Source organism: Cyclopterus lumpus, chromosome 12, assembly GCF_009769545.1.
Source record: "Cyclopterus lumpus isolate fCycLum1 chromosome 12, fCycLum1.pri, whole genome shotgun sequence".
In the NCBI taxonomy this organism is placed as follows: domain Eukaryota; kingdom Metazoa; phylum Chordata; class Actinopteri; order Perciformes; family Cyclopteridae; genus Cyclopterus; species Cyclopterus lumpus.
In genome coordinates, this window is record NC_046977.1 from 10629106 (window position 1) to 10652224 (window position 23119).

The window sequence follows — 23119 nt, forward strand, 5'->3', positions numbered from 1 at the left end:
TAGTACATTATGTAATACTCTCAAAACCTTGTTATTCATGTTATCAATGGCTCAGTTAGTCATCAATCAGTTAGTCATTGTCTGGACTCTGTGATTTGTTTTTTAATCTACAGCAGCCACAAGGCTCCCAACCCACACACACCCATACACACTTTCAAGGTAAGCTAATATTTTACTGTATATCTATCTTTCTTTTTCCTCATTGCTCCACCGTGGCTCACACATGAAACCTATTACTTATTTACCTGTGATGCTCAGTAGCATACTGCTGCACTGGTGTGAATTCCAAACTTCCACCTGACAAATTGGGGGACAATTGTTTCATTCAGAGGCTTCAGATGGTTCACCTCTTATTTGTAATGTGCATTAATAGAAACAAGTGTATATTCCTTCCCCTTTTCAATCAGTTTCTCAAGTTCTTCAGTTTCCGTGTGGTAACACGGAAGGCCAACCGCCACAACATGGCAACATCAGTTAACAAAAGTTAAGTTAAGTGGCACAAATAAAACCATCCAAATGCTGGATATCTATTTATGACGTACATCTACGGCTATCAATAAAGCAAGAAAATTGTGTAAAAACACATTACAGAAAACTGGGCTAAAAACTAGTTTCCCAGTGTGAAAGGACTGGGTCCAGTTATGTCAAATAATATCAAAAACAATTACAGTGTGTATGATTTCTTCCAAGAAGGGAAGAAGAATGTCAAAAAAAGTAAATATACTTCACAAGAAACTTTAACAAGAGACATATTTATTAAAATAGCTTGATACTAAAATTCTTAAATACTAATAATGCCATTACACTGCAATGCCTTACTGTGACCACTATCACTACCGCCAGTGTTACGGGTAATTAAAGTTGTCCAAATGAGACAATAATTGATAAGAGTTAAGAAATTCCCTTGAACATAGAGAGGAGGAAGAAGGAACTTCTCTTTACTGACAGGAGCCTCACTTCATGCAGGCCTCGCCCCTCCAGCTGAATATAAAGACGATGGCAGCACCGCAAACTCCACATCTCCAAGAGTATCGGAAATCTTCACAGACACAGGTGACGAGATTTGCCTTTTGTTTTGGATGCTTAGATATGTATGATGTTACATGGTGCTGAATGAATATATTGTTTTACTTTTGGTAAATACAATGAATTCAGTTTGAATGCTGACTTTAATTTATTTGTTTTAGACATGCTTTTCTCTGCACTTCTTGTGCTGGGCATCTGCCTGATTCCTGTCCATTCCACACCTGCAGGTAGGCGACGTTCCTCAGTCTGTAAACATGTTTCTAATCACCACCGACATTTGTCTGTGTTACATACTGGTCAGGTTTTAAATCATTTTGTCACAATGGATGAACAATTTGATGAATTTGTTGTTTCTTTGCAGGAGAACATCTTGGCAGCCCTCTCCTTCAGCAGTGTTTCGAGGAGGCAAAGAAAGTCGTTGATGATGCCTACAAGTACTCCAGAGAAGAGTACGTTCATTTTATGGATAATTTCATCTCACACAGTAAAAATAGATTATCTTTCAAATTAATTCAGGAGAAATATACACTGAAAAGCTATGTATTTGTCATGCAAGCCAATTATTACTGTAATTCAGTAATAACTAGAAAAAGGTACGGGAACCCCAAGAAATACCACAATTTGGACGTACCACATTTTTTGACTGTGCAACGTTTTCCATCCAGGAGTCTGAGACGAGTCCGCAGGGAGATGGTGCGTCCTCACGATGCTCTTCGTCTCCTCAAGCAGCCTCGTGGTGAGACGCGCTCAGCTGTGAGATCCGCAGACTACATGGCACAAACCCTCCGTCTGCTGCACGAGAGGGTTCATCATGTGCACAAACGCTCACTCAATGCAACAGGTAAGACAGATCAAGCAAAGACAGCACACACAGACACACACACAAATGTCTGAATGTCTGATATTAACTGTTTTGTAATGTAATATACAAATATTGGCACATCCTTGAAATGCCTTTCATCTTTTAGATTTGCTTACCCCAGAGGATCTGAGAACGCTTGCTGATATATCTGGTTGTTCGGCTCGGGTCAGTCTTCCATCATGCCGCACAACGCCAAACCTTAACGAGTATCGCACAGCCACCAGCGTCTGCAACAACCTGTAAGAGAAACCATGCCAGTGACGTAATATGCTGTTTAGAAAAATCACCTTTTTAAATTCATGAAGCATTTTTTTTTCTGTATTTTTAACATGATCTTGGACATCAAAACATAGATAAACTTTTGCATGCAAACATTATTTCAAATATAATACAAAACCTCAAATTCAAGTCATTTAAAAAAAAATAATAATTAGCTTACTAGAGACCAAATGTCTTCATTATCAACTTTGGTTGGCTATTTTGATTCTAGAATAAGAAAGGCATTTTGTTCCAAGTAGCGAAATGTGATGAATTAATAGAATCTGTGCAATGAGTTCATCGTCTGTGAGATTGAGTGTTGCTGACGTTCAGAAGAAATGCTTGTGAAATACACCTGTACATCTTGGGTGGTACACCGCAGAAGATGTGTTCACTTCCCTGGGATTTTTCAAGCAGCGTTTCCAAACATGTCTCCTCGTTGGCTTTTAGGAATGACCCTCGCCGCGGAGCCTCAAACACCCCCTTCAGCCGCTGGCTACCTGCCGAATATGAAGACGGCATCTCTCAACCAAGAGGCTGGAACAAAAACCGAACGTTCAACAACTTCATGCTCCCATTGGTACAATCTGGAAATCTCAGACAAATGCTTTGACTAATATGCGTAAACGCTGATTTAAAACTAAAACAAAACTGCTCTACTCCACTCTCAGGTGCGACAGGTGTCCAACAACATCCTAAACACAACAGACGCAGGCGTCGTCAACGACACAGAATACACTCACATGGTGACCCTGTTTGGTCAGTGGAACGACCACGATCTCACCTTCACGCCCTTCTCCCCCAGCATCCGGTCCTTCAGCAATGGGATCAACTGTGACGAGAGCTGTGATAGAACTGAGCCGTGCATCCCCATCGCGGTTCGTGTGAAAACCCAAACCCAAGCACAGCGATGTTGCATTCGCTAAAAGATTGCCTCCATAAACATTGGTCTTTTTCCTACAAACAGATTCCTCTGGGCGACCCCCGCTTGCCCTCGGGCCCAGACAGCTGCATCCCTGCATTCAGATCCGCGCCTGTTTGCGGGACGGGAAACTCTGCCTACAACTTTGGTGGAGAGCCCAACAAGAGGGAGCAGATCAACGCCCTGACAGCCTTCCTGGATCTCGGCCAAGTCTACGGCTCTGATGAGAAGCTTGCCCTGTTTCTTCGCGACCTCGAAAATGATGGCGGCCTCCTGCGTGTGAATACAGAGTTCAGGGACAACAGCCGTGAGCTGCTGCCCTTTAACCCCCTCCAGGCCAACATGTGTGCCACCCGCAAAAGAATCACCAACGACACCACCGTCCGAGAGGTGCCCTGTTTCATTGCAGGTTAGTGGTCTTACAAGTTCACTGTAACTATCAGCTTCATGAATAGTATATTAATCATTTAAAAGATCAGTAACACGCTGTAGATGTTGTAATCAGCATTTGGGGTTGCTATGGTGTGAGAAACCGATGAATTATCTTGAGAAAACAATGACCCTCTACTAACATTTATGACTGCAGACTGCATGCTGATTAGAAAACAAGTTGCTCATACAGAAACCTGTTTTGTCACTTCATGACTTCAGGCCTGCAGTCATACATGTTCATCCACAATTTAAATGTAATTGTTCACTACAAATACCGTCAAATGTGCATTTTAACAATTTGGCCGTTTATTTTCAATCCAGTGGTGATTTTTTTTCTAAGCAAACAAAAAAGAAAAGCAACTCAAATGTTCTTAGTCATGTCTGATTGCTGATGTATAAAGCATTAATAAATAATTATTTAATCATGAATGAATCCACTATTTGCTACTCATAAACTCCTAATAGAAAGAGGTGCCAAACATATGAATGTGAAGAGCAAAGAACACTATTTGATGTGGACATTTCTGTTTGCAAGGCGACGTCCGCGTGGACGAGAACATCGCTCTGACGTCCATTCACACGCTGTTCATGCGTGAGCATAACCGCCTGGCTCGTTTACTGAAGAGACTAAACCCTCAATGGGACAGTGAGACACTCTACCAAGAGGCCCGCAAGATCATGGGTGCTTACACACAGGTGGGTAAACCTGAGAGTCAGTGAGCAATCATGACTCTGTTTTTACAGCTCAGACGCACGTGTCATACACTCCATTGTCTTTTCCTCAAAGTAGATCCCTGTCTCTCTCAGGTGTTTGTGTTCAGGGACTATCTGCCTCACATTGTGGGTGTCGACGCGATGCGCAGACAGCTCGGCCGTTACCCCGGCTACAATGCTAACGTGGACCCCAGCATCTCCAACGTCTTTGCAACAGCAGCTTACCGCTTCGCCCACTTGGCCATCCAGCCATTCTTAGCCCGTCTGGATGCAAATTACAGGGAGGACCCTCGTTTCCCCAGCGTCCCCTTGTTCAAGGCCTTCTTCACGCCCTGGAGGGTCGTCTTTGAGGGTGAGTTGCACAAAGAGACGGGCAGCAACTTATCAACCGCTCTTTCTCAAACTGTCGCCCTAACTTTGATTTGTTCTCTCCAGGTGGCATTGACCCCCTGCTCCGGGGTTTGATCGGCCGTCCTGCTAAACTGAACACTCAGGATCACATGATGGTGGACGCTCTGAGAGAGAAGCTGTTCCAGTTTGTGATGCATCTGGCTTTGGACTTGGGCTCTCTCAACATGGAGAGGGGCCGTGACCACGGATTGCCTGGTACAACTTTCACTCTGACTGTTTGCCTTTTCTAATGTTCCTTCTCTTTCTAAATGGTCCTCATCCTGTCCTTGCTGACGTGTTCATTATTCTTCAAGGTTACAACGCCTGGCGCAAGTTATGTGGCCTGTCTCAGCCCAGTAATCAGGCGCAGCTCGCTCAGGTCTTGAACAACAACGACCTGGCTCGCAGGCTGCTGCAGCTCTATGGTACGGCCGACAACATCGACATCTGGATGGGAGGCGTGGCGGAGCCGTTCGTCCGTGGCGGCCGTGTGGGGCCTCTGTTCTCCTGCCTCATCGCAACACAGTTCCAGAGGATCCGCCAGGGGGACAGGTCAGTATGTGTGTGGATGCATGAAGTGATGCTAAGAAAACATGTATTTCAAACACAGTCTCTGTTGACACTAATCTATTGTTTGAAAAATCAGGCTGTGGTACGAGAACCCGGGCGTCTTCACCCAGGCTCAGAGATCTGCTCTGTCCAGGGCCTCCATATCCAGCATCATCTGTGACAACACCGGTATCACGTCTGTCCCCACTGACGCCTTCAGCGTCCTCTCTAACAGGAACCGGCTCGTGCGCTGCTCCAGACTCCGAAGCCTGAACCTCTCAGCCTGGAGGGAGAGAGCGTGCACAGGTGAAACAGCACGGCGCCAAACTTTCTGACTATGACTTTCTACTCCGAACTCACAATCTTTTGTCACCTGCTGTATTTTTCATTCTGTTTTTAACCTGGTGTGTTTGTTTCTTCTTGTATGGAAATGGTTCTTTATATGTGGTGTTTGATCTTGCAGGCCCGGGTGGTAACTGTAAGGAAGTCAGTCAAAATGAGGTTGGTTTACGTACTAACATGCGGTAGCCACATTTTAAGAGCACAATGAAGCCAGACAAAAGTTCACGTTCAGATCATGACACTTAACTTTTAGTCCTGTTGGTGAAGGTGCTCCTTACTCCAGTCACGGTTGACCGTGACAAGCACATTTTGAGCAGATCTTAGAACTATGAGGCTAAATAAGTTCAACATCTATATCTTGATATACAGACTGTGAACCAGATGAACGAGCAGAACCAGGAGAACCAGCCAGATCAGCAGGACCTCAGGGAGCTCAAGGCCCTCCTGGACAACGAGGTAATCTATTCAGTTATTGTCTGTTCAACCTTTTGTAGCTGGTAGATAGTGCGAAACATTATATGAAACGTACACCATCATCACGACACATTTACCCCACATATAAAACAAACAAGCTCTGGTCAACTCATATGAAGTACATGAAATATAAATGAACATTAACATACGTCATGTACAGATCTTATAATACTCTCTTACAGTACGCCCATCTTTTATCCTTCCCCAATTTATTTAACTTACACTGTACAATCAGGTCCTTTAGATGTATTATTGTGTCATTATTGTCCACCTATCTTTCATTTAAAAAAAGAAAACCCTTTTTTTCATGAGGATTTCATGAAAGAGATTTCTTTAACTTGAACAATGCGACATGTTTTAGAAGATGATCATGTTGTATAACGATGATATTCAAAATAACTATGTAGTCGACACCAACAACTAAAATGTAGTGGAGTAGCAGAACAAACTATTCTCAAGTATATTATGTGTGCGCTTTACTTTCATCCACTGAATAATTCATAATGTAGCACCAGATCAAAAATGTATTTTTATTAGTAGATTCAAAGGCAATATGTAATCTATACCTTTGTTCCTCTGCAGGTCCAATAGGACCACCAGGCCCTCCTGGAAAGCTAATACTCAACTCCAATGCTACACAGCCCCAATCTGCATTTTCTGTCCTTCTGGGTGATTACAACCCATCCTCAGAGAAAATCATTCATTTCCACCAAGTCCTCTACAACAAGCAGAACCTTTACAGCACCAATACGGGCCTGTTTACATGCGTCATCCCCGGTGTCTATCAGTTCAGCTTTCTCAGCATTTCCATTGTCCGTGTGGGAGATGTGGACCTGAAGGTTAATTCCAAGCTGGCGCTGCGCGGTTTTAAGGTTTATCAGGGAGGTAACCACCTGTCTTCAGGTGACACGTTGCTCCAGCTGGAGGCGGGAGACAAAGTGTGGCTGGAGGCCAGCAGCGGGACCACCGGCCTGAGCACCAAAAGCTACTTCTCGGGACACATGCTCTTTCCAGACCGAACGTGACACAAACACTCTCCAGACTGAACCTCTACCCTTTAATGCACCAGTGTTGTCTGCTTCAGGATCTGGTTTTCCATTAATCATATCAAATATCTATTATTAGTCATTTCCTTTGTTTTTTTTGTACCGGACACATCATACAACTGTACACGCTTTTTTAAATTTTTCTGACAAATTAACAAATATTTGCCGAATGAACATGAAATTTGTTACAGCTAATCTCATCAACTCTGTTACATCATTCAGTCTATTGGTCCACAATTTAGCCAGTTATGAAAATATTTGGCACTGATCAAATGTAAGCATACCTTGAAATGTGTGTTGTGCTTTTCTGTGTGGCTTTTTAATTTTTTTTACTGAAAATGTATCTGTTGTTTTTTCCGTTCTATGAATAAACTATAGAAACTAAATAAATTAGTGTTCATGTGGTCATATTTCTGAGACATCAGGAATTCTTTCATAGAAATATTTCAAAATCTAGGAATTGCATGTTTGTCAAATGAAAAGATTCTGCGGAGATGATGCTAAAAGAAATATCAAGCTGGGATACATCACAGAATATATTTAAACTTAAAACAGCTCCGTTAGTTTAATTTTAATATTGACTTTAGTTATTGAAATGGGACAACAGAGGCCAAAATGCAATCATCATTTTAACTTTCCGAGTGTCTCCTGTAGATGGAGCCGTCATTCTTTTTGTGTAAATGTGTGACGCATAACCGCTTCAATCTGACAACAAGGCCTTGAAAGCACTGCATCTGAAAATATATTTCCATCGAAGTTGCAGTTGTTCTTTTTTTCATCTCTTTAGTTAATTGTTGAGCAACCGTCCTGCATTTGAACACAACCCAATGCGTTTTAGTCAAGAGACGATTTATATACAAATATACAAATGTTCCCGTAGTCTATTTCTGTGGCTGCGTGAAAAACTGACATACTTACCTTCATCTCCAAAATGTCACATTTTATTCATCAGATGTGGGGAAAAGACATTGATTCCTTTGTTGATCGTCTTCACCATTTTAACTTTGTTGGTCACTGGAGGCCAGAACCTCCCCACCATGAGCTGGCTATGGGGAAGGTAGACAAACTAACACACTCGCATTTACATCTGCGGTTGGCTCATTGTAAATTCTCTCGCCCACCTGGCCTGCATGTGTTTACACTGCGATAGGAAACTGGAGGTGAACACGCAAACTTTATACAGGACGTTTCTGTGCTAAGATTTTAACTTGTGACCTCGCTGAGAGGCGACAGTGTTAGTCACTGAGATTGATAATGCTCTCGGTTAAATATAAAGCTACAGCTCGCCTCTCTCCGAGCAGCATCTCTAACGCTCACTACTAAACAAAAACATCATGAGTGAATCGTGAGACGTTTTTTTACAGGGATGCACCGGACTATTTCTTGGCTCTGAGACTTCAGGACATTACTGTTACTGGCCAACAAATATATTAGGAAAGAGATGGAATATGTAAATTCTTTTAAAACCTTTTTACCTTCTGACCTACCAAGGCTAGTTGTTTGCCCTTGCTTCCAGTCGTTGTGCTAGGCGAAGAAGCTGCTGGCTATAGATCCATTTTTACCAGACAGACATGAGTGTGAGAATGTTTTCATTCTTCTTATCTAACTCAAAAAGGAGCATATTTCCCCAAAGGTCAAACTATTCCTTTAAATAGTAATACATTGTCCATGTGTTCACAGCTTGTTTCCACTGCCACTAAGTGGCCAAGAAAATCTGAATTTGACTGAAAATCATCATCATGTCACATGGTAACTTTTCCATTTTATATCAGAAAGTAATCCCTGCAGTTAAGTTTGTTATTTTCTTAGGAAATAGAGAGCCACATAAATCCCTGCAGAGAATGACTCATACAATATCACAAGTCCAAGAGGAGCAAATAAGTCTCTTTCTCACTGGATTACTTGTGATGTATACCCGCTTCTCTGATCGTGGAATGGGAGGACATACATGTGCATGAATTATTGCACAATGTAAAGTTTTCTTGGATGTGTTTTGATAAAGCGCTCCTCCTTCTGGCTGCAGAATCGACAGTGCTTGTGCAGAGTGCCACGTAGTCCACCAGACTGTGTGCGTGTGTGGTGGCTGAGTGTGTGTGTGGTGCAAACCCGAGTTTGGTGCTCCACATGTAATGGAAACCCAGTATTTATGAGGAAGAAAATATCAGAATTGTCTTTTTCTGTCGTAGAGATTTGCACTGAGATGAACCTGAGCTTGTTTGTGTAGGCTGAACTTTTCTAGTGGGTAGACGGTAAGATCTGCTGGAACAAAATGAATGTGTAAAAAGATGTCAATTAACAGAAGCATGGATGTAATGAGATAGCGTTGTGGGGTTTAGGTAGAGGATTCTGATGCTTGTTCTGGATGTTTTGAGAGATATGGGTAGTTTAACTGTGATGAGGTCAAAAGGATGACATGAAAATGTATATTTATATGGGGGAGATGATCAAAACTGGAGAAAACAATCCTTTTTTCAGATTGATACTTCTGAAGCTGGATTTCTAACAGCCCTCGTTTGAGAAAACAAAGCCACTAAAACTGCAGCAATGTGGGTTTTATATTACATGCAAGAGCACATTTCAATAAAATATGCCTTAAATATAGAGGGTGGCTGCTGTTAATGTGGCAAATGTCTGCCAGATGTTGACTGTGATGGCACTGAATAATTGGTGTTGGTTTTATGGTACATTTAGCATCATGAAAGGAAGGAGATCTTTTCTTCCTTCTTTATTCAATGACGTCTCTTACGCAGGAGGTCTTGACACTATTTTCCTTACGTATTCTGCAACCCAGACCTGAATATATTCAAATTTGTTTAACATGGCCCAGTGCCAAAAACAAAACAGGAATGGGGGTGAATTCCAGCTACGTGGACAAAAGAACTTGGCTAATTCTTTGCAGATGTGTCTCTTGAGCTTTGTGGGGGAAACACTGTGCTGCCCTCGCTGGAGAGAAGAAGAACTTTGCATGGAGAAAGTTCAATGAATTACGAGAGAAAAACATTGGTGACCCGGTGCAGCTGGTTCTAACCGTCTGGTGTTCCAGAGACAGGAGGAAACCCACAAACACATAGTTTTCACTCTCTGTAGGCAGATTGAGAGAAGTGTATCTTAGTCATCTCCAAGCAAACACACAATCAAATGTTGGCTAAAAATAAGGAGCATCTGTGTGGAAACAAATCCTCTCTGGATGAAAATAAAACTGCTTCCCTGAAGACAAAAGAGGAAACCTTTACAAAAGAGCAGCTAGATTCATAGCTCATGACCCTTTTCATTTTTTAATACTATCTTGTGAAACCAAGTTTCACAAAAGCATCTTCATTTGGAACAGTGAGCCATTGGAATCCTGTGTCTTAATCATTTCAAACAGCTCATATAAGTGTGCAGGGAGGACACATTTTCAGGAGATCATATCACTCCACTCTGATTGGCCCTCATGCACAAGCTGAAATGTAACGTCACATGAAAGTGAGATGAAATGCACCCTCGTTATCCAAGAACAATGCAACTTGTTGAACTGTAAAGTACAGCATGATATAATCAGTTTACCATTCAATTTAACCCATTCTGAGACCAGAAAGTATTTTTGGTCCAACTTTGGTTCTTGGTCTCTTTCTCAGCTACTGTTTGGGCAGAACCAGTTTGCACTGGAATCGCTCGGGTTGATGTACACATCACCACCACACTGTGTTTTTATTACTCAAGTTTAATCTAAATATGCAACAATTGAAGTTAAAAGGTACCCTCCAGAGTTATTGTCCCGTGTTATGGAGCAACACTTTTATGAGAGGGCCCCTGTTTGGCTTTGTTTTTATTTTATGAGGAAATGGAAATGTGTTTGTTAGATCTCAATGAGACACACATTTTGGTGAGTAACCAGTGGGATGAGCAAAGATGCTGTTCAACCATCTGACAAGCATTTCATAGTCAGCACTAAGCCCCTAGTGTCGGGATTTAGGACACTGTGATTGACCTGTTATCACAAGGGATCTGTATGTTGTTTGATCATTATTTTGTTGCTTGCAATTTAAAGATACATAGCTCATAATTAATCTCATATTGTGCCAAAAAGCTTCTTCTCATATAATCCAAATGTTTTGGTTTCGAGTCTATAACTCTCAAAAAACGTTGTGATTTGAGAAACTGTCAAAATCCTTTTGAGCACTCGCTGTGGTTTAGCAGCAGCCCTCCAGTTGTGTAGATGCTACAAATATTTTTTGTTTGATAAACAGAGGAAAATGGAAACCCTGGATTAAGTTTCCCAAACTATGCATTATACCTCTGGTGTTAACAACAGGGCGGTGATTTGACTAGGATGCAGCAAATTAACTAGATTTATGAGTGTGGGGTCACCTGACGCAGTAATGCAGATATCAACTATCACCTCAGTCTCATTTTGTTTATTGCTCAGAGTAGACTAATTATGACTTAATAGAAGATTACTATGGGATGCACATGATTAATCTTTTACGTTGTCAGCTAAGCTCAACACAGACAGGATTGGGTGAGGGGAGGTTGTGGCAAATAGTTTCCCAGAAGAAAATGTAAATGTTGCAGGGCCATCCAAGAGTAATGTTTAGAGTTGGTGAAATCCTCCAATGAGAAAGTGGAGTGTAGAGACTTCTGGTAGAGTCGGTTGCAATAAGGTTGGGAGTTCATCCAACAGTCAAGGAAAGAGCTATTTATCATGACCTTCTGTTGATTTGGCAAAGACAAAATTAGGACACAGTAGTTCCTGAAAATGGGTGGTCTTATTCTTATGAAACCCAGTCCTAATGAAGTAGGAAGAGGGTTTGCATCTGTTTTTGATCTGATATGATTATAGCATCATTTCATTTTGAGGAAGAAAATAAGTTGCACTGCCTCTTACTGACACACATTAACCATCTTTAAACGAGACAGACCGGACAGTTATCAAACACACTTGGGAATGCGCTGGGAATGATCACACATCCCGTATCCAGTCAGTGGTGAGCAGCAGCACCAGATTCAGTAACGACAAATGCTGAACTCCTCCTCCTCCTCCACCTCCTCCTCCTGCTCCTCTAACTTCTCCTCCTCCTCATCATCTCACTGCAGGCTACAGGAGCAGAGCGATATGAGTTTACACGGATACATTTAAACTTAGCTTTTCCTCTCTTCTCAATGAATATCCTTAAAATATTCATGAAGGATATTTAGGTCAAAGACAAGGGCGACCCAGCTCATTTAAAATACTCGCTGTGTCACATTAAATCTCCTTTAATTGAGTTCATAATGGGATTACGCATATTTGGCACGCCACTTTACGCATATGCCTGCGTCTATTTTTTGGTTTTCCTCCTGCAAGCTGTCCAGTCTCAGACCAATTCAGGGACCCAACAAGGAAATAGCCAAAGTGTAGCTCTCCGGCAGACACTACAGTGGTCACACAACGGCAAGGTTTTTAGCATTTTAAGCCAGGGCTCGGAGTATCAGCCACCGAGGCGCAGGGGCGCATCCCAGGAGCAAGTGCAGGCCCGACCAGTCACCATCATTCGTGATGCGGACGTGAGACATCCGGACACCACGAACCAACGAGTGCTCCAGCAGCAGCAGCAGCAGCAGCAGCAGCAGCCTCCCCGGCCGGCGTCCGATCTGCACAGAGCCCGCGGGCTCCCGTCTCCGCTCCAAAGACTCGTGAGAGGGCAAGAGCACCGCCAGCGTCACACTGACCGTGTCGGTGAGCGCACGGAGACGCAGAAGAACAGCAATGCGACCCAGGAAAAGGTCACTGTCAGTCCGCCTCCGCCCCGGAGAGAAGACATGATGGTCGGTGATGATCCCTACGACCCCTACAAGTCCAGTGATAGTGATAACCCTTATTACAATCATTATGACGTTTACGACAGACCGAGCCGGAGATCGAGACCCGGATATGGCACAAGGTATCATCAGTATGGTAAGAGTTGGGTTCTCAAAACCACATTAATGAGAATAGATATGACGAATAAAGGGGTGTTTAAATGCTCCCGGTCTAGCTATCAATTGTCTGTCTTGGTTCAACATTTCTGCATTTGTCGATCTATTTGCCATCTGTTACTGTGTTTGTCTGTAGGAGACATATTAATTTACTGATTGATTCGTGTGTTATGAACCGTCATATATTGTCAGTATTATAATGTTGTTTGTTGTTTTAGGTCTGCCGGATCTAGTACCTGATGCCTACTACATTCAATCCTCTGCTTATGTCCAGAGAGTCCCAATGTACAACCTGAGATGTGCAGCTGAGGAGAACTGTTTGTCGAGGTAGGTCTGCTGGTCAGGACTGTAGGTCTGTAGTTCTGCTGTCCGGACTGTAGGTCTGTAGTTCTGCTGTCCGGACTGTAGGTCTGTAGTTCTGCTGTCAGGACTGTAGGTCTGTAGGTCTGTAGGTCTTCTGTCCGGACTGTAGGTCTGTAGTTCTGCTGTCAGGACGTATCCACAGGGAGGAACAAAAACAAGTCCCCAAGAGTGTGATTCACAGAGCTTTGAGCCATAACAACCGCCTGAAGTGTTTGTGGGTGAGTGCTGCACAGAGGAACAGGAGATGAGGTCAAATTAACCGAATTAAACGGGTGGAGTGGTGGATTTCTGTAAAGTATAATCATAGTTTGCCCCGAGGCTGAATGGTAAACACATTATAGAAAACTAAGAAACAACCCTCATCCCTCCAAATAATTTTTCCACCCACCATTTACACACTGACTGCCTTCACTCAGACACTGAGAATCTGCTCCGCTCAGAGAGGAGTGGGGGGGGGGGGGGGGGGGGGGGATTTGTTGTACAAGCAGGAAAAACAATCTTAGTGATGTAATCGTGTCCATATATGACCTTTTCTTTCTGCAAACTTATGCTCTACCGTTGCTTTGTGCCTGCAGCTCAGCATATACAGCCAGCGTTAGAGACTATGACACCCGTATGCTGCTGAGGTTTCCCCAGAGAGTCAAGAACCAAGGGACGGCGGACTTCCTCCCCAGCAGGCCACGTTACACCTGGGAGTGGCACAGCTGTCACCAGTGAGTATAAGGTCATGTCAGTGCTGTCGCCTCACCATCACACACAGAAAGTCTATCTTGTACCATTTGTTCTCACTGGCCAAGAAGCTGACATCAATTAGATGCATTCATGAAGATGTAATGGATGAAAACATTAACCAGATCTGGATCTGAATCAGAACATTTAAATATTATTTAGAGTTTCAATTGGAGACATAACTTTTTCTTCACACATTGTAACTTTATGTAGTTGTTTTAATTTATTCAACACATCAGTGGTTTCCAAGATATTTGTCACTACACTATTTGTTTTGTCCAGTCTGTGTTTTGGGTATGGCACCCCTTGTTGAACCACAGCTGGGTGTTGTATAACTTTGCTGAGATTTTGATATCAGAATTGTCCTCTTAACATTGTTAGGCTTTTAAAAATGTCATTTAAAATATTTAAAATCTCTCCATTAAGGCAGTAAAACTCGCTTTAGACGTTCAAAAGATGATGTGACTGAACTTCACATGACCTCATAATTCAGTTAACATACAGTTGCAAAGCCAGACATTGTAAAATAGAGTTATGTGATGAGGATAATGAGCATAAAAGGAAAACCGCTGGTGTGTTTGTTCCTTTATTGAGCTTTTGGGAAAGTGCCAGTTTTCTTTGATCCATCAGAAACTACCTCAGTCCATAGTTATGTTGTGAAACAACCAGGCCACTGTGCTTATCCCCAAAATGGAGCACATTTGGCAAAGATCCAATACACTGTTATTGTAGACTGTATAGATTTTTGTCAGTGTTTTGAAAGTCAATTTGTGTTAAAGTCCAGACTGTTTTGTCTCATTAAACAAACTGACTTTGAGATAATAGAGTGAAAGCTAATTCAGATACACTGTGGTGCTACATGTACATCATAACTACTGTGATGTTTGCAGTCACAGAGACTTGCAGTCATTTGAGTGAGCGTCCAACAACATATATATTTCATGATAATCAGTAACTATGTAAATGTAGCTCAGGAACAAGACGGTCTCCACATGTCAAACAGTGTCTGGTTATTTTACTAAGTCCCAGATTGTTTTAGAACTCCCTTAGTGGAGATAAAAAACTGCCGGAGTTGTTGAACACTGCTGCTGCTGATCCACAGGCACTTCCACAGCATGGATGAGTTCAGCCACTACGACCTGCTGGATGCCTCCTCTCACCACTCGGTGGCCGAAGGCCACAAAGCCAGCTTTTGCCTGGAGGACACTTCCTGTGACTACGGCTATTACAGGCGATTTGCCTGCACCTCACATACCCAGGTCTCAATTATACCTGATAAATACATAAAGAAACGTATGGAATTTGGCCATCAATAATTTGGTCATTTACTACTGCTTTTCCTATTGTGACATGTCAAAATGTCTTTAGTAAACAAGAGCAATTGAATTATAGTGGTTGGAGAAAATAGATAACTAATAACACTATAATGAGTTAGTTTAATTTGGGTTCAGACCGAAATATAAGATAATGACTTTATAATGAAATAAAATTGGTTAGAGCATTTCTTTAAAGTGGAACTAAGAAAAACAAGTGCTCTTATACTAAGACAGCTGTCTTTTAGTATTTCCTTTTTGTATGAGCCAGTGGTGATTTATTGATTTCCTGTTTCTCCTGTCAGACGATCCCACCTGCCTGAACGTCTGATCACTTGTTTGGCAAATTATTTATTTTTCCAACCTCCTGTCTTTATTTTGCCTGGCAGATTTTTATTCTCTTTCTTCTTCTAATTACTTTTCTTTTTTCATCATAACATGTCTTAACATTCGATATCATACTGCAATAAAACATTAACACCTTTGTTACAGTTCTCTATGTAACAATATAATAGCCGTATATTGTTTCATAAGACGTGTGTTTGTTTATATATCGTGTTGTATGTGGATTCTGTCCACTGTGCAGGGCCTGAGCCCAGGATGTTATGATACCTACAACGCAGACATCGACTGCCAGTGGATCGACATCACAGATGTGAAACCTGGAAACTATATCCTCAAGGTTTGTTAGAAATACCAGACAACATATATCTTCCTCGTCGGACACTAAACCCTTTTCAAAGAGCTACTTGTGTGGAATCCCATTGCCTCCATAATTCGAGTCCATGCTGTTTATTTAGCTTTGTTTCTTTGTTATTGATTCTTATACTTTGAGTGTATGTTGTTCCCCACAGATCAGTGTAAATCCCCAATATCATGTACCAGAATCAGACTACAGCAACAACGTTGTGCGCTGTGACGTTCGCTACACTGGCAACTACGCCTATGTGTCAGGTTGTCGCATGTCATCGTGAGTATCATGTTTTGAGGGACACATGTTTCTTTGACATTTCTTGCATTGTCTATCAATCCTCACGGTGTGTTTTTTTTTTAATACTTCCCTCAGGTATTAGATCATTCACAGGAACTCAGCAAAGATGTTCTGTAAATAACAAGGCAGAGGACTGCATATGAAAGCATCATGAAATACATGTACACTTGTGATGAATACATTTTAAATTGTTAAACACTCCCAAGTTAGAAAGAAAAGGTAAGAATCCTCTGACGCCAAGGTGACGGATAATGTTGAATTCGTTTTTGCTTGTTTTTCTCCATACTGTTGTTATCTCATCTTTTCATGAGAATAATTTTAATTTCTTAATTATATTGCATTGTACTGTATACTTGTGTTTTATACCACTTGGAGGATAGTCAAAGAATAAAATACATTACAATCGTATCACAATTTTAAAATGAACAAGCTGTAAAGGAAATGTAATTGTTATATTTATATGCAATGAAAGAAACTCTTTACGACAAAAGATTTTGTTGAAACTAAGTTAATTAAAACTTTTTTGTCTGAACAGATTGAGGTGACTCCCCTGTCTTGCCTTTGTCTTATTGTCTTTGCCACACACACACACACACACACACACACACACACACACGCACACAATCACCATATATAAAAATGGTGAGTACAAACGGTTTAAATGGCTGATTTTCTTCTGATTATTTTCTTTACACATTATGATGATTTTTTGATGAATCCATTAATTGTTTAGTTGATCAAATGTCAGAAAATATAGAAATGGCCCATCACAAGTTCCCAGTGCCCTACATAACATCTTCATTCAGGTATAAAACATACAAAAGGCAGCAAAGGCTCATATTTGAGAAGCTGGAATGAGAATTTGTTGTATTTTTGCATACATTTGGTCATTAGTTTGTTACACAATATATTATTATAATAATATGTATAATGATTACGAGTTAGCTGTAATAACTAACACCCATGACACGGATCTGTATTGCACAACAGTAAAATCCCAACCTGGTTGTCGGAGTCCCCTCCGGCGCAGCAGGGGGCGCTACTGAGACGTCGTTCATGTATGAAGCCACTGATTTTGATCAAGCTGCCAAAGAAATTGGAGTCAACCACCAGCAGTGTGTGCGTGTGCGTGTGTGTGAGAGAGAGAGAGAGAGAGAGAGAGAGAGAGAGTGTGAGTGTGTGTGTGTGTGTGTGTGTTCCACAGGATAATACATACCCTAAAAACTCTTGCTTTTTCCAGTAAAAATGCACCCAGTCAGAGTATCGATCCCGTCGTTCCGTTCAGAAAGCAACTCGATCGAGAAAGGATACACGGTAAGCTGCTCCATACCCTCCATACCCGTAACCGCGTCGTCTGCTCCGCTGCTGTCAGCGGCTCCACATTTATACTCCGATGCATTAAACGGCGAGCAGCGTACATGTTACCGGAGGTCTGTCGGCTCGCTCGGACGCTACACAGTCGCGAGGTGACCTTGTTTGTAAACATGTCGGTCAAATCAAATGTTCTGAAGAGCAAATGTTCTTACTCTAGATTTCAATGTAACGTGTTGGCAAGACTTCTGGATTTATGTTTCGGCTGTTATAAACCAACCCAGGATTCCCAGCTGTCTGACAGATTAAGACTGGTTTAAATAAAGCTGTATGACATCATTCATTACACCGGGAACCTCAAATTATGTGTAAATTAACCCTTTAAACTCCCATCAAGTTAATCCTACATGGCTAAACCAAAAATAGTGTTGTTTTTTAAAACTGTCACAATTAAGCAACATAGGGATCTACTGCTTTTTAGTCTTTAGTGTGGTGGTCAACCTCCAGTAAATGTTGGAGCCTACATTTCCTGAAATGCATTCAATAGACTTTTGGTTAGGTCCAAACTCTCATGTCTTTCAAAGTCCACACCTCCAGATTGAAATGCCCGAACTTCCTGTCACAAATGATTCACATTTGCATTAGCTCCCCTCCCCTGACCCGACCCCGTGCCCTCGTTCCCCAAATGTAATAGAGTAGTTTGGCACTTTGGGAAATCCACTTATTTGCTTTCTTGTAGCTGTTTCCATTCTTTACAGTCAGCCAGGCAACGTTTCATATTTACTAAACAGACCTGTATATATTTTTTTAAGTGGTATTAATCTTCTCATCTAACTCCAAGCAAGCAAATAAATATGTTTCCAACAATGTCAAACTGTTCCTTTTTAACTTCTGCATTGTATTCCTACATAACCGGAGTCTCAACCCTCATCAGTCTCTTTTTTGACGTTTTCTTTTCCTCCACAGTAATGATTACATTTTATTGTTGTGAGTTGTTGCAGCATTTGTTAATATGTTTTCCTTGTTGGCTCTCTTTTATGGGATAAACAATATGTGGTTATGTTGCCAGTACTGAATTGCAGGAACAAAACTGCCGTCGTTTATAAGTGGATTTCCTCATTTACATAATGCTGGCAACAAGAAGCACATTTTACAGAAGAATCCAGCATAGGGATGGAAGTAAAAGTCTGTTAGGGGATGTTAACAGTAATTCTGACAGATCACATACCAGCAGACAGATGTTTCCTCTTTGTAAGTAGCTGACACGGACTGTAACGGACGGCTCTGCAGTCAGCTGGTTACTGTGGTCTGGAGGAACTGGGAGGGGCCCTTTTTGACTGATGTGCTGTGGTGATAAATCATGATTCTCTTAACTGACTCTCAACAACAGAGTTCACCCTTTTTTGGGAAAGAGTAGTACAAACCTTTCTTCTTTCTTTCAGGTCTTCAGAATTGACGTGCTGATGAATGGTAGACAACACGCTGTTGAGAAACGCTACAGTGAATTCCACGCTTTGCATAAAATGGTGAGCAACCCCAACAAAGACTTTAAAAACAAAACATTTAGCTAGTACTAAATACAGAAGTGTGACAGCATGCTTAGGAAATCACAGCAGCAAATGAATAGATTAATCATTAATGGGCTTCCCTGGTGGTTAACCACGTTCACCAGACCACTTTGAGGTTGTAGCTTCACCGATGAGTTCCTCTTCCTGTCCTGCTGAACAGTCCACATTGTGTTTTTATCTGAGCTCTACATTCAGTACAGGCCTTTTTCCACCCAAAACATTTTGACATGTCACAGTATAAAAAGCACAAAGTAATAAAATCAATGATAGTTGAATTCCATCTAGCTGCTTCGGTTTCAGTGTCCTGGTATGGCTCTAACTTTTGCTTGTCCTGTATATTTTTTAATGAGTTTTTTTTTTTTAATCCCTCCAGCTAAAGAAAAGCATAAAGCCTCCCGAGATCCCTTCCAAACATGTTAGAAACTGGGTTCCCAAAGTGGTGGAGCAGAGGAGGCAAGGCCTGGAGCTCTACCTGCAGGTAGTCTGACACACCTTCACTCCACCTGCTGGAACTGTTTGCTCAAAGTAAAGAAACTTTATATTTCTTTATGCATAAATATCAAAGTATATATCTCTATGAATCAATACTGAATATTTGAACCGGCTTCAATACTCATTGATCTCAGTCTCGATACGCAGGTACCAGCTGCGATGTCTGCTCCCCCTTTTCCACACGCGCACGCACACACACACACACACACACACACACACACACACACACACACACATACATTCTAGTATCATGACAACAATATGGAGTCGGTATCGTGAACGTTGCCTTTCTTTCTTCGACCAAATACATATTTTGTCTCTTGTACAAGTCGTTCAGCGAAAAGGTCTTTCAGGTCACTTCAGTTGAGTGCCGCCGCTTCATGTGCACATTGCAATTTGCTTTTGTTTTTGTCTTTGTCAGACTATAATTATGGAAAATGGAGTTCTTCCAAAGATATTCTTGGATTTCCTCAATATCCGCCATTTTCCTTCAGTGCCAAAAACAGAAAGCTGTGGGTGAGTTGACTCTACGATTTTGTGGCATTCGAATAAGAAAAGACTGTTGGTTGCCAGGCTACTGGAAGGCTATGTGGCTTAACTTATATTTTTCTTCTCCAAGGTCGTTTGATACAGAATCAGAAGAATCAAGGTGAGTTGTTTTTCAGTCAACTATTGTATGAAACAGCTGGTCAGAGTCCTGTTTAGCACCGCTTAAAATGTGAATCCCTATTTGAACTTCACCCTGCATGTCAGTGACCCCACCTACATTTCTGCATCCTGCTAATTTATATGGAGCATGTAGTCGCCCACAAACCTTCTGACTTCTCCTTTTTGGACTCTTCTCAGTAAACTTTCACATCAGCCCATCTTGCTGTTTCTGAGAGACCCCTACCTGCTGCCAACCGCTCACGGTGAGTTCAGGCTACTTTCACCTATATCGTAATATCCCTGTGATTTATGGTAAATTAACTATAAAACTATTGCACACATCTTTTTATTTTTATTTTCTTCTTTCCTTTTCAGATGCATTTTCAAATGTTGTGATTGAAGGTGTGGTTCATGGAGTTTTCTACCCGGATCTTCAACCAAGGTAGAGCTGCAGAGCCGAATCTGAGGGCACGTCACCACAAACAGACGCTTCATGTTTACGCACCATTTTAGGTGTGCATCATGGAAAATGTGACATGTTAAGATACACTGAGCCTCATTTATGTTTTACCAAGCATAAAACAAAAATCCATACATTTTGGTTCTTTTCTTTCGATAAATAACTGGCACCAGCACCATCAGTTGTTCTCAAAATAAGCAATATTTCCCCATATTTCAAAAGATTTTAATCCTAAAAAAATTATTTAAGCAAAAACTTGTCAGATCAAATGTAACAATATATGAAACAGTGACACATTAACAGTCGCAGGTTAACTTGATTGAGGTATTAGAATCAAAGTAAGTAAAGACTGAAAGATTTTTTTCTGAGTGTATCTAATAAAAAAGAGAAATCTTTCCTAAAGTAATTAACATACAGGATCAGCTGGAAATAGAGAGAAGAGGAAGTTCAAAGTAGGCAGAACTTTCAGAGCTTTTAGTGAGTAAATACCAGAAGTTGAAACTGAGGGGAACCAGAAAGGAACTGCTGATGCCAGCTGGACTGAAGGTTAGTTTGCCAGACACAGAGGGGGCCTGTAAAGACAAAGCACAGGGCTGGAGTGTGGAGCTGGATGATGGCCTGCAAACAGGGATGTGCCCCTCCCTTTGTAGCATCCGTACTGCAGTCTTTGAATTTGTCCACACTGAGCCGTCTGAGGGGGAGCGTGGAAACATTCAGAGTGTGTTTGTGCATTGTGGTGGAGTTGGCAGCTATGTGCCACATGTACGGGGAGGATTTAAGTTGAGATGTTGAGCTCATTTATTGAGCATAAGATATTTGTGAAGGAGTCCCATAGTGAGCAGCTCAGTTTGGAGCTTGAGATTTGGGGCACAACGCCTATGTGGCACAACTTGTGAGCGAGGAATGACACATTAAGATGGAAATGGGGAAGAACCGACAAGACAAGAGCAAGTCTAAGAGGACTTCACTGATTTAGCCTTGCACTCCTTCTGCTAGTTGATGCAGCAGAACCAGAGATATTATCTTTTCTTTATTCCATGTATTCTTCTTCCTCACTTGGTTCGTACATTACCCACAATGCAATTCGACCATCAACAGATTGGCCATAGATTCAGGTGTGTTATGCTAGTAGCGACTAATGTAGCCTCAAGCAGAGATGAGGAGCGAGCTGCAGCGGTCTGGTAAGCTCACTTCTTCATTATGCCACATTCCCAGATGTTTTTCATTTTCACTTGTAGTCTTTAGCCCCAACTGACACAGACTCAAGTGACTGGAGGCAATGTATCTGATTTGGGGCAGCTCCCTCTGGAGCAACAAATGGCTTAATACAACTTTCTTTTTCCCATACACAGTAGTACTCTCCAAGACCTGTATACAGACTTTGGTGTGTACAATAAGTGGAGTTCCCCTTTTTAAGAGAGGAATAGGGCAAGCTCAAGGGTGCTTCTCCATTTATTATTTATGTCTCATTCCTTCCTTCACTTGCACTTATTAACAAAAGATGCAATGATGAGATATGAGGACTGATGGCTGACAGTAAAGCAGGAGGAGCTGGTTTGTTGTCCCACAGCACATGCAAAATGTAAGTACTAGTCTAATAGGAGTATACTGTACTTCTTCTGATAACACTTGTTAAAGGCCAGTATCTAACACTAATACCAGTCCTGTTAAGTTTAATGTTTAATTTACACATAATATAGAAGGCCAGTTTTCCACTTGTGGTGATTAGAAGTCCTACCCATCATGAAAAGGGATGCAAAATGTGTTTTGTTTTACAGAGGATTTTAAAATGAGAGAGGGTGATTTTAACAAGACTAACAACCAGTAAAACACTGTGCAATATGAAATACAAATACAGATTGTCTTTATATTGTTCTTTGTGAAGTACAAACGTGTCCTGATGTGTACACTTGAAATTACTTGTGTTTGTGAAACAATATGTCGCATGTCACTATTTGGGCAGTAAGTGATGACACTTATTTATTATGTGACTGGACCTCCAGTAGTGACGACTACATATTTATACTGAATCCTGAGGAATTAACCTGAACTAAACCGATCATGATTTTATGTTTTAACAGAGTAAATCTTTTCTTGGAGATCCATCTCATAGATTTATATGTATTTATATTTTGCAGCATTGTACCGTTTGTGCTCTGACCATTTGAAAAGTGTCATTTATGTGCCATATTGTCAACCTACAGTGAACACTGGAATTCAACTGTAGCACTTTAAGATGGGCGACATGTTGAATACTGACACCAATAAAATTATTATTGCCACTACCCTCTT

The 23119-nt window shown here is 41.5% G+C and overlaps 3 protein-coding genes across 4 annotated transcripts; all 3 read left to right on the forward strand.

Moving 5' to 3' along the window:
• The first annotated feature begins 979 nt into the window (after positions 1 to 979).
• On the forward strand, positions 980 to 6668 carry mpx (myeloid-specific peroxidase). Its single transcript, XM_034546619.1, has 16 exons — positions 980 to 1053; positions 1188 to 1253; positions 1388 to 1475; positions 1692 to 1867; positions 1995 to 2127; positions 2597 to 2726; positions 2818 to 3024; positions 3114 to 3477; positions 4036 to 4196; positions 4308 to 4566; positions 4650 to 4820; positions 4919 to 5156; positions 5251 to 5459; positions 5617 to 5654; positions 5865 to 5951; positions 6552 to 6668. Exons 2-16 carry the CDS (start codon positions 1190 to 1192, stop codon positions 6558 to 6560), a joined length of 2334 nt encoding a protein of 777 aa, XP_034402510.1. The 5' UTR covers positions 980 to 1053; positions 1188 to 1189; the 3' UTR covers positions 6561 to 6668.
• Positions 6669 to 12083: 5415 nt separating this feature from the next.
• Positions 12084 to 16878, forward strand: loxa (lysyl oxidase a). Its single transcript, XM_034546794.1, has 7 exons — positions 12084 to 12932; positions 13171 to 13279; positions 13891 to 14028; positions 15147 to 15303; positions 15944 to 16039; positions 16212 to 16327; positions 16424 to 16878. Exons 1-7 carry the CDS (start codon positions 12269 to 12271, stop codon positions 16428 to 16430), a joined length of 1287 nt encoding a protein of 428 aa, XP_034402685.1. The 5' UTR covers positions 12084 to 12268; the 3' UTR covers positions 16431 to 16878.
• Positions 16879 to 17434: 556 nt separating this feature from the next.
• On the forward strand, positions 17435 to 23112 carry snx24 (sorting nexin 24). Of its 2 annotated transcripts, none has more exons than XR_004610600.1 (7): positions 17435 to 17662; positions 19102 to 19185; positions 19601 to 19752; positions 20141 to 20235; positions 20339 to 20368; positions 20566 to 20630; positions 20743 to 23112. XR_004610600.1 is itself a non-coding variant. In XM_034546515.1 (7 exons), the coding sequence occupies exons 1-7, from the start codon at positions 17594 to 17596 to the stop codon at positions 20811 to 20813; spliced, it is 519 nt and encodes a 172-aa protein (XP_034402406.1). In that variant the 5' UTR covers positions 17436 to 17593; the 3' UTR covers positions 20814 to 23112. The 2 variants fall into 2 exon arrangements, 1 of the variants encoding a protein (XP_034402406.1); XM_034546515.1 differs by having other exon boundaries at positions 17436 to 17662; positions 19601 to 19705.
• The last annotated feature ends 7 nt before the right edge of the window (positions 23113 to 23119 follow it).